This window comes from Oxyura jamaicensis, chromosome 13 (assembly GCF_011077185.1).
Source record: "Oxyura jamaicensis isolate SHBP4307 breed ruddy duck chromosome 13, BPBGC_Ojam_1.0, whole genome shotgun sequence".
Classification (NCBI taxonomy): Eukaryota; Metazoa; Chordata; class Aves; order Anseriformes; family Anatidae; genus Oxyura; species Oxyura jamaicensis.
The window spans coordinates 13,363,052-13,377,562 of NC_048905.1; the positions used below are offsets into that span (position 1 = coordinate 13,363,052).

Consider the following 14,511-nt stretch of genomic DNA (forward strand, 5'->3'; position numbering starts at 1 on the left):
GGGGGGAAAAGAGGGTTCTTGGGGGGAAAAGAGGGTTCTTGGGGGGAAAAGAGGGTTCTTGGGGGGAAAAGAGGGTTCTTGGGGGGAAAAGAGGGTTCTTGGGGGGAAAAGAAGATTCTTGGGGGGAAAAGAGGGTTCTGGGGGAAAAAAAAAAGAGGGTTTGGGGGGTAAAAAAGAGGGTTTGGGGAAAGGCTGCTCGCTCTGCAAAGAGCTGAGAGCAGCTGGGAAGCAGGGAGTGCCATGGGTGGGGTGTGCATCCTTCGGGGCTTTTTGTCCAGGGGGACCCAGACCCAGCCAGGGCCGTTCCCTGGGTCCCCGTGGGTGCCAGCCGCAAGGGGAGCACCCGCAGCAGTGTCACGAGCAGGGGACGGGGCGCTGCAGGGGCTGGGTGTGGCAGGGGATCCTCCGCCACTGCTGAGATGAGCCGGGAGGGCTCAGCCCCGCTGCTGCATGCAGCACGGGGGGAGGGAGGAAAGGCAGGGGGGCTGCACTGCAGGGCTTTCCCTCACGAGAAGCTGCATCATTTGCAGATTAGAATCTATGGTTCTCTGGTTCTGCAGCAGCACAGGGGCACAAAAGGGTGCATGGGCCAGGGGCTGGGCCCCCTGGCACCCACCCAGCCGCCCGGCGCACTGCAGCCCCGCTGGGCACGCGGGGGGCTCCCCGAGCGCCACCCACCACGGAAGGACAGCTGAGGTGTGCGGCTTCCCCAGCTGAAAAGGGAAGGGCAGCGGGGAGGTGGAGGCAGCTCTGCTCTTCTGCAAAACTTCCTGCGCTCGGCAAGATGCCCGCAGAAATGTGCGGGGCTGGAGGTGCCCTGCGGCACCAGCTCGCCCGCCTCGTGTGCTCCCGGTCCCAGCTCTCGCATGGGATGAAGCTGGGGAGGTTCTGGTGCTTTCCCCTGCTTGTTCCCCAGCAGAAAATCCAGAAATCCTCCCGGAGAGGCCCCGCTGCCTTATGCTTCCTTGCAACGTGTCGAGGAGGGCGGCCGGGCGCTGGCTGGAGCTGGAAGGGGGACGGCGCTCGGGACTGGAGGCGCTGAGCAGCTCGGATGACGTTCGGGGACTCATTCACAGCCACCCTCCATTTTCCAGCTGTTTCTCTCCTTCCGCCAGCTTTCTCAGTGCAAACCCTGCTGCCCGGGGACTTTCTCCCTGGGGGTGGGGACGCACCAAGGTGGCAGCGGCTATAAATGGCACCGCTTGTAGAAAACAAGCCGCCGGTTACCCGAGAAACTGAGCGGCGTTTCCTGGGCTCTGCTCTGCGCGTCGGGCTGACGGCAGCCTTCATTCGGTGCATGGAAACCCAGACAAAGCCAGCGGGTGCTACCTGGCCCCGCAGGGGTTTCCCCAGCGGTCTCTGGAGCCAGGATGGCCCCGCGGTTTGGGGGGCTGCAGGGTGGGACCCCGTGAGCCAGGGGAGCTGCGAGGTCAGCGCTGCAGCACGGACCTTGCAGAGGATGCTCGGCCCATTTCCACTTATTCAGCGCTTTCGTCCCCTCCCGGTTTGTCCCCGAGCTGGCAGGAAGCTGTGCGGGGGCACGTCTCTGCTGTCCCCAGCCTGTGGGGTCCCTGACTCGCTGCCAGGTGCAGGAGGAGCTCGGTGCTGCTCATTGCGGGGCACATCTGGGGAGCCCCGTCCCTGCCCTAGGGCATGGGGATGCCCAGCTCTTGGTGCCCAGCGTGGGAGCTGCGCCCAGCCTGGCCCCGCAGCAGGGTGCTGAGGGGATGCTTTGCTCACATCAGAGGGGATGCTTTGCTCACATCTGCTTTTCTCCTCCCTCCTGCAGCTCCTCCGTGCCCTCGGTCCTGTGATCCCCAGCCGGGCGAGCCATGGCACCCAAAGGAAAGGTACGGGTCGGGGAGGCTGGTGGGGGGCAGCCAGGAGCAAAAAAAAAAAATCCCTTTGGGGCCGCAGTGGGATGGGAGAGAGAAACGGGGCTGGGGGATGGGGAGGGGAACAGGCATTGCGCTGGGATTTGGGATTAAGCTGGGGAGAAATCCCGTTCGTGGCCCAGCCTGCTGCAAGCCCCCCTCCAGGCGCGGGGCTGAGCGAGGCAGCAGCTGCCCAGGCAGGTGTCCCCATCCCGGCGTGGGAGGGAAGCCCCGGCTGGGCAGCTGTGTCCAGCTCCCCGTTCCCTTTAGAAAACACACGGTTACTGCCCCGAGTGCGACCACCCACGGCTTTCCACCAGCCGATGAGGGGATGGAGGCCTCTGGGTGGGGAAACCGAGGCACGGCGTGGGTGAGCATCGCCCCTGGGGTGGTCCAGAGCCCGCGGAGCCGTGCTGCGGGGTGGGAGCGAAGCCACGCTGGGAATTTTGCCTCCGCCTGCTCAGCCCCAGCCTGGATTATTTTTAGCTCCGAGGTCCCTGCAGGCTGGAGGCAGGCTGGGATGAGTCAGAGGCTGGAGGAGGGGACGCGGGGGGCCCCGAGCCGCTGAAGCAGGGGGATGGACGGGATGGAGACGTGAGCAGGGCACAACCTCAGGGTGCTGCTTCCCTGCTGGGTAATGTTCCTGCACCTCCCGGGGCCCGTTCCCACGAGGGTGCAGGGGGGGGATGCTCAGCGCTCAGCTCCTGCCTCAGTTTCCCTCACCCCAGCTCATGCTCCGGCTGCTCACCAGGCCGGGCTGCAGCCCTGCTCCTCCCCACCCAACCGCAGCCAAAATCTGCCAGCCGAGATCTGCCTGCCAGCTTCTCACCCCCTGTGAGACCCCAGCACTCCCTGGCCACCCTCGTCCCCTCCTCATTGCCTCCAGGTGCCTGTTTTGCCTTGCAAATCCTTATCAGTGCCCCGTGTGTGGGCAGCGGCTCACGCCGAGCCGGGAAGCTCTGGGAGCTGACGGGAAGCGGGGCTAAATGCAGCCCTGCAGTAAATCTCCTGCAACACAATCCGTCCCCGTGCCTGCACGCCTCCCCCGAGGACAGCTGCCCTGCTCCCCGCCGCACGGGACGCCAGCGCTGGCAGCACCTCCGGGAGGGTGACGAGCCCGGAAAATAATAGCACCAGGAGAACAGAGGCAGGCTGCCTCCTCGAGGTCCTGCCTGCGGGGTGCTGGGGCTCCCTCGGCTTCATTCCCAGAGGCACCCCCTGGGTCGGGGACACCGACCCCTCTCCTGCCCCCCCCCCGGAGGAATTCCCACCGGGGGATTTCTGCTCGCCTGTCCCCGCCGCCGGTGTCCGGCAGGGACGTGTCTGGTTCCTTCTGCTGAGCCACGGGGCTGGGCTGGTTTCACATCTGCTTCCACCCAGGGATGGCGCCGATCTCGTGCGGGGTCTGGTGCTGTGCTCGTCCGGGGTAACTTCCCCAGGACAAAGCTGAGCTGGGGAGGGAAATCCTGGTCCCTGCTCTTCCTTTGGGGGGGACTCGATCCCGTTGTGCAGAAAGGCTCGGTGCCTGGAGGAGCAGCCAGGCAGAGCCGAGTAGAGCTCCAGGGAAAGCCTCTCCCCGTGTCCCAGATCTCTGCTCCAGCCCCTGGGACTGTCCCAGACCCCGTGGGAACACGCGCTCAGACGGGCTGTCTGCAGCTCTGCTGCTTCTCAGGGCTTTCTGGTTAGCAGCTCGTGGGGATTTCGTGCCTGTAAATCCGTCCCATCGCCCGCACCCCGTGCGGAGCCTGGGCATCCTCATGGGCCTGAGGGTTTCCTTGCTCACCACGGGTGGAGGAATGACTTCCTCCCGTTTGCTTTGAATCGGATGCCACCAAGTCCCCGTGGCTGCACTGCAGGGGGTGGCCTCGGTGCCTGCATTCAGGGCATCTCCCTGGGGTCCCCCCTCTTGTGTCCGGGGCTGAGCTCTGCCTCCTCACCACCCCAGCGGGAGCTGATCCCGCTGCTGCCCGCGGCTCCATCCTGCACCCACCCTCCCGCGGGACGGGCACGGGGCCGCGGCGCGCTCCTTCCCCCTGCATCGGCTCGCCTCCTCCCTCCAGGTCTACAGGGGCTCGGTGAAGGAGTTCCCGGGTTTCGATGCCAGCCAGGACGCGGAGGCCCTGTACAATGCCATGAAGGGATTTGGTACGGATGCTCCTCAAGCCTGTCACCCCGGGGCCACCCCCGCGTCCCCCGTTCCCCGCTGAGCCTTGCACGGCTGGGCGTCCTGCCTCGCCTCCCCTGCCGGCTGCCTGTTTTAGCAGCGTGCCAGGACCCCTGGCTCCCCCTCCTCTTCCTCCTGGTGCTGCCCCTTGGCTCTGCTTCTCCTCCTGCCCCGGCCAGGAGCGGGTTTGGGCACGGCAGGACCGTGATGCTGAGCCCAGAGGGGTGAGAGCCAGCCGTGGGGCCGAGGGCACCCAACCAGCCGTCCGTCCCCCGCAGGCAGCGACAAGGAGGCCATCCTCGACCTCATCACGTCCCGCAGCAACAAGCAGCGTGGGGAGATCTGCCAGGCCTACAAGTCCCTCTACGGGAAGGTAACGGCAGGAACCACCCCAAACCCGTGCCCCAGAGGCGGGTTGCAGGGGCTGCCACCCGTGGCCCCGCTGGGAGATGCTCCTCTGCTGCGGAGAAAAAGGGGTCCCAGCCCCTTCCTCCTCCTCATCCTCCTCCTCTTCATCCTCCTCCTCCTCCAGGACCTCATCGCAGACCTCAAGTACGAGCTGACGGGCAAGTTTGAGCGGCTGATCGTGAGCCTGATGCGGCCCCCAGCCTACAGTGATGCCAAGGAGATTAAAGACGCCATCGGGGTAAGGGGAGGGCAGCCCCCCAGGACCCCTCTGGGGATCCCCAGCTCGTCCCGCAGCTCACAGGGCTGCGTCTCTGCCCGCAGGGCATCGGCACGGATGAGAAGTGCCTCATCGAGATCCTCGCCTCCCGCACCAACCAGGAGATCCACGACCTGGTGGCTGCCTACAAGGACGGTGAGGGCCAGGGAAGGGCCAGGGCTGCCCCGTGTCCCCTGGGGGCAGAGTTAAGGGGGTCCGGCTCCCCGAGCCCTGACCTCTCCCTCTTCCACCAGCCTACGAGAGAGACCTGGAGGCCGACATCGTCGGAGACACGTCGGGACACTTCAAGAAGATGCTCGTGGTTCTGCTCCAGGTATGTCCATCTGTCCGGTCCCTGCGGGCAGCGGGTGCCCGAGCCCGGCGGGGCTGAGCCTGTGGCTGTCGCACAGGGCACCAGGGAGGAGGACGACGTGGTGAGTGAGGACCTGGTGGAGCAGGATGCCAAGGTGAGGCTTTGTGGGTGCCATCTGGGCAGGGCTGGGGCTGGTGGCCCTGCACGACCCAGAGCTGGGGCTGCAAAGGGCGGTGGGCATCGGGGGCAGAGCCCTGCGCGAGCAGCGCCCTGACTCGGATCCTCTCCATCCCTCTCTGCCCCCTTCCCCATCCCGCAAGGACCTGCTGGAAGCCGGCGAGCTGAAATGGGGCACGGATGAGGCGCAGTTCATCTACATCCTGGGCCGGCGGAGCAAGCAGCACCTCCGCATGGGTGAGCACCTCCTCCTGCGGGGCATGGGCACCTTCCCCTGCCAAGGCCACCCGCCTGGTCCCCTGGGCTCTGACATCTGCTGGGGTGTCCTGCGTGCCCCACGAGGGCTCGTGGGGCCGGGCTGAGAGATGGGGACACCCAAGCCACCGGGACGCCCTGCCCGTGCGCCCCGAGGGGATGCTGGCCCCACTGCTGGCAGTCCCCGAAGGGCTCGGCCACGGGCTTTGTCTGCTCTCGTCCTGCAGTCTTTAACGAGTACCTGAAGATTTCGGGGAAGCCGATCGAGAGGAGCATCAAGGGAGAGCTCTCCGGTGACTTTGAAAAGCTGATGCTGGCAGTGGGTGCGTCGGCGCGGGGGGCAGATGTGCTGTCGTTGGGCAGGGGTGCTGGCACAGCCAGGGGGCCGGGCAGGCTGCTGGTGTCCCTCCCCTCACTTTGCCCGTTTCCCCTGCAGTGAAGTGCGTCAGGAGCACGGCGGAGTACTTTGCTGAGAGGCTCTACAAGGCCATGAAGGTGGGTGCCTCGTCCCAGCCCCAGGGCAAAAGCTCCCCTCGCCTCGCCGTGCACAGGACCTGCGCGTCCTGGGGTCTCTGCTCTCCCCTCCAAAGGACTCACCCGTTCAAACCTTGGGCTGAGGGCGAATCCGATAGTGCCCCAAATCCGAGCACCCTCCCCAGGCACCTTCCTGGCAGGACCGAGCAGGTTTGCCGTTATGGGGCTTGACGTGGCGGATCCTCCCTTGCAGGGGCTGGGCACGAGGGACAACACGCTGATCCGCATCATGGTGTCCCGCAGCGAGATCGACATGCTGGACATCCGGGAGGTGTTCAGGACCAAGTACGAGAAGTCTCTCTACAACATGATCAAGGTGAGGCTCGGGGCTCTGAGAGGCTGCTGGCACTGCCTCCCTCCCCACACCGAGCACGGGGATGGGCTGAGCCCCCTCCCCAGCCTCAGTGCCGGGGGTCCACCTGGGAGGAGGCAGCTGGGGGAGCCCCTCTCTCCCCGTGCCCTTCCCATGGCACCATCCCGCGCCCATGGCATGTCCCTGCCACGCACCCTTCTCCACCTCTGCCCCTTTCCAGGAGGACACCTCTGGGGAGTACAAGAAGGCGCTGCTGAAGCTGTGCGGAGGGGACGATGAGTAAGACCTCCTGCCACCCCTTGTCCACCCCTCCTTGTCCCCACGGGACAAACCTCTGGGTTGGATCCTGGCAGAGCACGTGCCGGCACGGCTGGCTGGTGGCTCGGCACACGATGCCAGCAACGGTGCCGTGGTCGGTCCCCCCTTGCCCAGCACCCGGAGGGTGCAAAACCCTCCCCCGTGAGGGCTGCCGGGGACAAGGGGGCCGCTCGGCGGGGCGCAGCTCACTGCCCGTCCGTCCTTGCCCTCCCCTTGCAGTGCCGCGGGTGAGTTCTTCCCCGAGGCGGCGCAGGTGGCCTACCAGATGTGGGAGCACAGCGCGGTGGCCAAAGTCCAGGTCAGCACCCCCCAGACACCCCCCGCGCCCCCTCCGCTCACCACCAGCTTGGGACCCGGCCTCTCCTCCTGCGCCGCGGGGCACGGCCACCCCGCTCCCTGCCTCTCGCTCTGCGCCTTCTCTCAACACTTCTGGCTCTTCGGTTTCGGGGCATGAGGTCGGCGTGGCGTAAGCCTTGGAGGCTGGCCGGCCCCTGCACCGCTGCGGGCTCCACTAACTCCTCTTTCTGAAGCCTCTCTCGCTGGGGCGGCGGGTCCCGCATGTCTGCGTGATGCACCCCGGGCACCCACCCCGCGGCAGGGTAGCTACAGGAGGGCGCAGACACAAGGCACGAGCTGGAACCCTTTCCGCACCCTCTCCTGGCTCTCAGCTGCTGCACCCAGCTCCCACCGAGGAGCCTCAGCGCTAGGGGAGGCGGGCACGGCACCGAGCAGCACTGCGGGACTCCGGGGACCGCCTGCCGCCTCCTCCCCACCCTCTGCCGGCCTGGCTGTGGCGTGCCCTTCGACGGAAGGGGTGCCCGGGTGGCGGGGACGTCCTCGCCCAGCCCCAGGTGCTTGCACTAACCCACCACCTGCTTGCGCATCGCCTCGCCGGGCGGCACCGTCCCTGCGTCCGTCCCTCCGTGTCACCACCCCGCTGGCTCGGGGCGGCCCCTGACCCCTCTGTGCCCCGCAGCTCCGAGGCACCGTGCAGCCCGCGGCGGGCTTCAACGACGACGGCGACGCGCAGGTGCTGCGCAAGGCGATGAAGGGGCTGGGTAAGCGGGGGCCGTGCGCCACCAGTCCTGCTGGCACCACGGGGAGGTGCTCCCCGACAGATCAGGGCGGGGGGAGAAGATCCACATAGGGCCTCGGGGGGATAAGGAGCTGTGGGAGCTGCCCTTTCCCCGTGCCCCCCGTGCAGAGGGGGTGGCGGTGTGCCCGGTTATTGCCCCGGGGATGCAGCCCTCGCTGCTGTCCCTGCAGGCACCGATGAAGGGGCCATCATCGACGTGGTCACGCAGAGGAGCAACGCCCAGAGGCAGCAGATCATTAAGGCTTACAAGGCTCACTACGGCAGGGTACTGCTGGCCCCTCTCCCACCCCACTCCAACCCCCTGCCCGCATCCTTCCCTCGCTGAAAGAAATCCTGCTGAGGACTGTGGTGGGCGGCCCTGCGGTGCCCCGTAATGACTCCCCCGTGGCAAAATGAGGTTTTCCGAGCAGCCTCCCTCCCACTTTGGGTGCACCAGCAGCCCAAGGGAACATCCCTTCCCCTTTGTCTTCCCCATCCTGGAGGCCTCCAGAGCCAGGATGTCCCCAGAGCCCCCCCGAATGTGACCTCAAACAGCCCCAAGGTCTTCGCGGAGGCCTCCCACCTCCCTGCTTCTCTCCCCGCTGTTCTCCCTGCCGTCCCCTCGGCCTGTCCCCGCAGAAGGAGCGGGGCTGTGAGACACCCAAATGCCTTTGCAGGACCTGATGGCGGACCTGAAATCGGAGCTGTCGGGCAGCTTGGCCAAGCTGATCCTGGGGCTCATGCTGACGCCGGCGCAGTACGACGCCAAGCAGCTGCGGAAGGCTGTGGAGGTAACTGTCAGAGCGATGCGAGCGCCTTCGGCGTGCCCAGATGGAGCCGTTTTGCACCATCCATGGCAAAGGCAGGGTAGGGGGCAATGGGGACGTTGGCTGGATGCAGACTTCTGGCACGCTGTGGCCCGGGGGTTGGAGCAGCTCATCCTCGTGGGGCACCATTGGGGCGACGCTGCGGTGTCCCCACGCAGCCCTGGCACCCCGCAGCCCCCCTCCATCCCGCCCCGCTCTCTTCCAGGGGGCCGGCACAGACGAGAGCGTCCTCATCGAGATCATGGCCACGCGGAACAACCAGGAGATCGCGGCTATCAACGAGGCGTACCAGCAGGGTACGGCGCGGGGGGCACCGAGGGGCACGGACTGCGTGCGGCCCTCAGACCCGTCCTGGGGTTTGGTGGGCGGCGGGTCCGCAGCCGGGGTGCAGGGCTCAGCTGCGGCCCCCGTCCGCAGCCTACCACAAGCGCCTGGAGGACGACCTGAGCTCCGACACGTCGGGACATTTCAAGAGGATTCTCGTCTCCCTGGCTCTGGTACGGGGTGGGGGGTGGGGGTTCCTGCTGGGGGTGGTCCCCTCCGTGCTGCGGGGTGGGTTTGGGGGACGTGGTTTGAGCAGGGGAGCGCCGCGCTGCCGTGGTCTTGGGCCCTTCCCAGATGTCCTCTCCGTGATTTCTGTATCCAACCCCAGGGCAACCGCGATGAGGGGCCGGAGAACCTCACCCAGGCGCACGAAGACGCCAAGGTAAGGAGCTTTTATTTATTATTTTATTTATTTTCTGCGCACCAAACCCCGAGCATATCGCATCCCCAGGGCAGCACGCGGTGCTGGGGGGCAGGGGCTCTGCGAGCTGCAGGGAGGAACGCCAGGCGAAGGGAGACCCCGGCAGGGAAAGCTCTGATTCCTGCTGCCCCCTGCAAAGCAGCCCCGGGGGATCAAAACCGGCGGCTGCACCGCTTCGTGTGCTGGGTCGGCTGCTCTGGGGGCTGGCAGCACCCAGCAGTGCTAAAATCTGGGACTTCAGAGGCAGCCCTGGGCTGGCCTGCAGGAGGCACCCACGTCTGTGCTGTGCGGGGGCACCCCTGCAGCTCAAGCTGCTTTTTCACTTCAACCCGCAAACCGTCAGGTCCTGGGCTGGGTGAGCCGGGACTGGAGGGGATTGAGGCGCCAGAAGCGGGGTGCTGGGCCCCTTGCCTGGCTCAGCTCCCGGTCCCAGGAGAGCCCTGACCACATCCTGCTCCCTGGGGCTCCACGGCAGGATGGGGGCCGGGTGCTTCCCCTGCTTTGCTCTGCTTTGGTTTCCTTTGGCACGGGGAGGGGACAAAGAGGGCCCTTTTTGTGGGGCGAGCATCGCTCCTCTGTGCCTCAGAGCGGGGGCCAGCCCCCGGGGTCACCTTCCCACCACCCTGGGCACCTTTCCCTGACCTCCCAGCCCTGTGCACCCCGCAGCATGGCGCTGAGCGGGGCCGCAGCCGGCAGAGGGAGCGGGGCTTTGCTGGCTGCACGCGCTGCAGAGAAAGAGAGAGCCAGGAACGACGCGCACGGGGACGAGGCAGCCAGGCAGCAGCTGTCCCAGCCCGGCTGGTATTTTCCTGGCAAAGCCACCCCTGAACCAGCTCGTGGTTGTTTTCACCCAGCCCTGTCCCGGGCAGCGTTCCCTTAAGGCCTCGTTGGCACTGGGGCCACACAAAGGATGCTCCCCCAGGAGCGTCAGGCTGGGACCTGAGTCCCAGGGGTGGGGGGCTCACTTTGCACGGCCAAACCCCTCCCTCCCGACAGCCAGCGGTGCTGGCACTGACCCGGAGGAGGACACGGGCGGCTCCTAAGATCAGCCTGACCCCTGGGGAAGCAGGGGAGCCGTGGAGAGGTCGTTTTAGGGGCTTTTGCTAGAATTCCCCCACTTTGTCAGGGGAGGGTAGAGGTTGTGCAGCACCTTCTGACCCTGTTGTCTTCCTGTCTCTCTCTCTCTCTCCCCACCAGGTCGTTGCTGAGACCCTGGTGAGTGCCTGCCCTTTGCCTTGTGCATGTCTGGGGGGTGCCGCAGACCCTGGGTGCGGGGCTGGGGCTGGGGAGCAGCCCCAACACCAGGCTGCTCCGGCCACACTCGGGGCTGCAGGGCCCATGTGTGAGGATGGGGTTCCTTTTTTTTTTCCCCCCATATAACCCCGAGAACACTGTCATTTCTCCGAGATAGTGTGGTTGTGCAGCTTCACACCCTCACGTCCATGCACAGAAAATGCTCCCCAAAATAGCAGTTTCCCTGCCCGTATGAGGCCGCCCACCCCACTCAGGACTGGCTGTCCCAGGAGGAGCTGCCTGACGTCCCTTCCCCTGTCCCCTACACCCACCCCCTTGTCCCCCTCCTCACTCTCGGCTCCTCTCCCAGAAACTTGCCGACGTCTCCAGCAACGACTCCGGCGACTCCCTGGAGACCCGCTTCCTCAGCATCCTCTGCACCCGCAGCTACCCCCACCTCCGCAGAGGTAGGGCCGCCGCGCTCAGCACCGCCGGACCCTGGCTGGATGTCCCCATGTCCCCGTGGGTGGTGGGGGAGGACACGGCACAGCCTCGCGTTCGGGGAGGCTGGTTGTGGTCACCCAAACCCGCGCGGTCCGAGAACCTCTGCGTCGGGGGCTCGGGTCCTCTGGGAGCACTGGGGCTGGGACAAGCGGCTCGGTGGTGACCCCGCTCTTTCCCTCCCCCCCCCATTCCCGCAGTGTTTCAGGAGTTCATCAAAATGACCAACCACGACGTGGAGCACGCCATCAGGAAGCGGATGTCGGGGGACGTGAGGGACGCCTTCGTGGCCATCGGTCAGTGACGGGCACGGGGCAGCACCCCCTCGCCTGCCCCTGCCGAGCCGACAAAGCGGCACCTCCCTGCTGCTCCCTCGGGGCCACAGGGGCTCCCGGCACGGCGTGGGGTCAGGGCATTTACTGGGGCCATGCCCGCAGCCCTGTCCCGAGGAGGGGCGCGGCTCCCCGCTGGGACGTGTCCCCGGGGTGCCCCGAGCCCACCCTGTCCCCCTCTGCGTTGCAGTGCGCAGCGTGAAGAACAAGCCGGCCTTCTTCGCCGACAAGCTCTACAAGTCCATGAAGGTGCGTGCGGGCCCGAGGGAGGGGGCTGTAGGGCCCGTGGGGCCCTGAGTTAACCCTCCAGCAGCAATGGGGCTTGGCCCCCAGCTGTCCCCAGGGAGCAGGGCTGAGCTCAGCCCGATCCCACATCATTTTTCTGGGTTAGCAGGGGACGGCGCAGCTCGGGCTGTGCCAGCAGCACATCTCCAAGGGGACAGCTCCAACTCGGGCTGTGCCGGAGGTGCCGCGAGGGTCCCAGACCGTGGTTTTTGGGGGTTATTTGTTGGAGCTCCTCTCCGCAGGGTGCCGGCACGGATGAGAGGACCCTGACCCGGATCATGATCTCCAGAAGCGAAATCGACCTGCTCAACATCCGAGGCGAGTTCCTGGACCTGTTCGACAAATCGCTGCACCATATGATCGAGGTGAGGGGACCGGGACGCATCCCTCCAGCTCAGCACCTTGTCTGGCCTGGACCCCAAGCCCTGATCCGAGGCTCGGGGGGCTGGAGCCGGCGGTGCTGAGCCGGCTCTGCCTCCCGCAGAAGGACACCTCCGGCGACTACCGCAAGGCTCTGCTGGCCCTGTGCGGCGGGGAGGACTAGGCGCCCGCGCCAGCCCCGACTTTGTCTGAGCCAGCAGCACGCGCACAGCCACCGCCTGGGCCTCACTGCAGCTTCGGGGGCTTCGGGGGCCACTGGGGACCCCCTGAGCACCCCTCACTTCGAGCGGCACCGCATCGCAAGCAGGGGGGAGGCGGGGAGGGGAGCCTCGGGGGAGGGGGGGTCACCGTCTGTCTCGGCGCAAAAGGATCCGTAGCCAAACGTGCCACTTAGCCCAGGAGTATTTACCTGCGGGGTCAAGACGGTTTTCGGTCTCATGAATAAAACCTTACTGTTGCTGAGCGGGGGGTGAGAGCAGCCCCTCTGTTGGGGCAGGTTTGGGTGGGATGGGGCCCCGGCAGCTCCGTGCTCCTGCAGGCAGAGCTGGGGAGGGGGCACCAGGCTCCCCTGAAGCCCCCGGAGACCCCCTGAGCGGCACCAGGCCAGGCACAGGGGCTCGAAACGTGCCCGGAGCTGCCAGCAGGGCTGTCCCCAGGAGCCTAAGGCTGTGCCTCTGAAAGCCCCTGGCAGGTTTCGGGCTGTGGTCAGAGGCTGGCTCTCGTCAGGCTTTTATAAACCAGAGATAGGAATCAGCCTCGATGGCATCCGCTCATCCTTGCGGAGGGTTTCCTGTGCTTTCAAGTTGCCACGGAGGCAGTCGGAGCGCACATGCCACAAAGGCTACACCCCCAAACAGTTTATGTTTGCGCTTCCCCCGGCTCCCAGGAGGAAAGCCCTGGAATTTCCAAAAGTGGGAAATTCCAGCACTTTCAATTGTTTCCAAGTCAGAACAAAAAGCCTTAAATACCCGCATTTTCCTCAGAACAGCCCGGTGAGGGAAGGTTCGCCTCCAACATATCAAAGCGGCACTAGGGAGAAGGAGGCAGCGCTGTTACAGCACTTCAAACCCCGACGAGCTCGCGAGGCAGCAACGTGCAGAGCCAAACCGCAGAGGCTGAAGGGCCTCGGTTTGGGGTTGTTGCACCGCGCGTTCCCTTGGTGCCTTCCTGTAAAACATCTTGCGCCAAACGCGCTTTTCTCAGGGGCGAGCAACCCCCCTGAGGCTTTTTTTGCCCTCTGATAGAGGTTTGGGCTCCTCGATCTTCCCCGTGCCCACGGGTAGAGATGAGCCCCCCAGCGCGCCCACCCCCCTCGGCGGCTCGTGTTTTGCTGGGGAACTGCTGCAAAGGCTTCGAGCAGAGCATGAAGGCGCTTTGAAGGGCGGATATAACCCCGACCTTCATCTGCCCGGCTCTTCCTGGGGCACAGCACCGTAATGGTGCAATCCTGCTGGAGAGGGACCGCGGGGAGCGGAGCTGGTCCCATCCACGCGGCATCCCCGCGGCTGGGAGCGGCTGCAGTGTCCTTGGAGCTGTGCTGGCCCTGGGCAGCCCCCTGCACCCCCTTCCTGGCTGTGCTATAAACCTGTGATGGGTGAGACTCCGTCACTCACAGCCTCTTGGAGCCCCAGCAGCCCCCCGGGGGCCACGTCCCCAGCACCCCCCCGCCAGGAAGCCCGGCTGACCCGGGCACCCTGCTCCCCCCGCACCAGGAATTCCCCTGGCACCCGCTGCCGCTCCTGCAAGGACAGCGAGATACCGGAGTGTTTGGAGACAGGGAGGGAGAGCGAGATGGGATTTCCTCCCCTGAGGAACTCCCTGCCCTGGAAGAGCTCTCCTGGCAAGCCCTGCTCCCCAAACCCCTTTGTCTCGCTTCCTGCGCCCCTCGACCCGGCTCCGGCGGCTGCTGTTGCAGCTGGGGCAGAGAACGGGGGCAGGAGACGGGAGCTGGAGGTGTGCTCACACGTGGGACGCTCCGTGGGTGACCCACGCCAACGCAGGGAGGTCTCTGAGGGACCGTGGCTGGGGGGGGACCAGCAGCACAGGAGTGGGAGAAAGTCGGGAGGAGCTGCGCAGGGCTGTGAGCTCTCGAAGCATTTGGGACGGATCGAGTGGAACCTGGAAGAAGGGAAACTGCGACGAGGCAGGGGAGAGGTTGTGTTGGGCCAAGAGATGCCCTGGGGTGGTGGGCAGAATGCTTGATCCGTTGTTACATTTTGTTTAGTACACGGCCAGCTGACTAGAAACGTGCATAAACTGGCAGTACGTTTAATTAAGTAAACATTTCCCAAACTGGGACTGTTTTGCCCACCACAAGCCTCTGTACAGGGCAGGTCACGGAGCCTTCAGCCAAGGCAGCTTCAGCCCTGCAGCACCCCGGTTCTCCAGGGAAAACATCCCCTTGTTGCCCTGCAGGAACATCTCCACCGAGCCCACGGGACCCAACCCACCCAGTCTGATGGCAAGTGGCAAAACGGGAACGGAAGGGCTGGCAGGCCGAGAAAGGCAGCGAAAGGGGAG

At 65.8% G+C, this 14,511-nt stretch overlaps 1 protein-coding gene across 3 annotated transcripts in view; it reads left to right on the plus strand.

Annotated features, from left to right (window-relative positions):
• ANXA6 (annexin A6) overlaps nt 1–12,453 on the plus strand; it is a 13,569-nt gene extending 1,116 nt beyond the window's left edge. The window contains exons 2-26 of one of the 3 annotated variants that reach the window (XM_035338811.1): nt 1,790–1,850; nt 3,935–4,019; nt 4,317–4,411; nt 4,571–4,684; nt 4,768–4,858; nt 4,957–5,036; nt 5,113–5,169; nt 5,336–5,429; nt 5,675–5,770; nt 5,884–5,942; nt 6,175–6,297; nt 6,515–6,573; nt 6,832–6,910; nt 7,589–7,670; nt 7,879–7,973; nt 8,365–8,478; nt 8,720–8,810; nt 8,932–9,011; nt 9,167–9,220; nt 10,457–10,474; nt 10,863–10,959; nt 11,194–11,289; nt 11,516–11,574; nt 11,853–11,975; nt 12,095–12,453. In XM_035338811.1, coding sequence (XP_035194702.1) covers nt 1,833–1,850; nt 3,935–4,019; nt 4,317–4,411; nt 4,571–4,684; nt 4,768–4,858; nt 4,957–5,036; nt 5,113–5,169; nt 5,336–5,429; nt 5,675–5,770; nt 5,884–5,942; nt 6,175–6,297; nt 6,515–6,573; nt 6,832–6,910; nt 7,589–7,670; nt 7,879–7,973; nt 8,365–8,478; nt 8,720–8,810; nt 8,932–9,011; nt 9,167–9,220; nt 10,457–10,474; nt 10,863–10,959; nt 11,194–11,289; nt 11,516–11,574; nt 11,853–11,975; nt 12,095–12,154 — 2,019 coding nt within the window. In that variant the 5' untranslated portion in view covers nt 1,790–1,832 and the 3' untranslated portion in view covers nt 12,155–12,453. Of the gene's footprint in view, nt 1–1,773; nt 1,851–3,934; nt 4,020–4,316; nt 4,412–4,570; nt 4,685–4,767; nt 4,859–4,956; nt 5,037–5,112; nt 5,170–5,335; nt 5,430–5,674; nt 5,771–5,883; nt 5,943–6,174; nt 6,298–6,514; nt 6,574–6,831; nt 6,911–7,588; nt 7,671–7,878; nt 7,974–8,364; nt 8,479–8,719; nt 8,811–8,931; nt 9,012–9,166; nt 9,221–10,456; nt 10,475–10,862; nt 10,960–11,193; nt 11,290–11,515; nt 11,575–11,852; nt 11,976–12,094 lie in introns of those variants that run through there. The other 2 variants (XM_035338812.1, XM_035338813.1) reach the window with 2 other exon arrangements.
• The last annotated feature ends 2,058 nt before the right edge of the window (nt 12,454–14,511 follow it).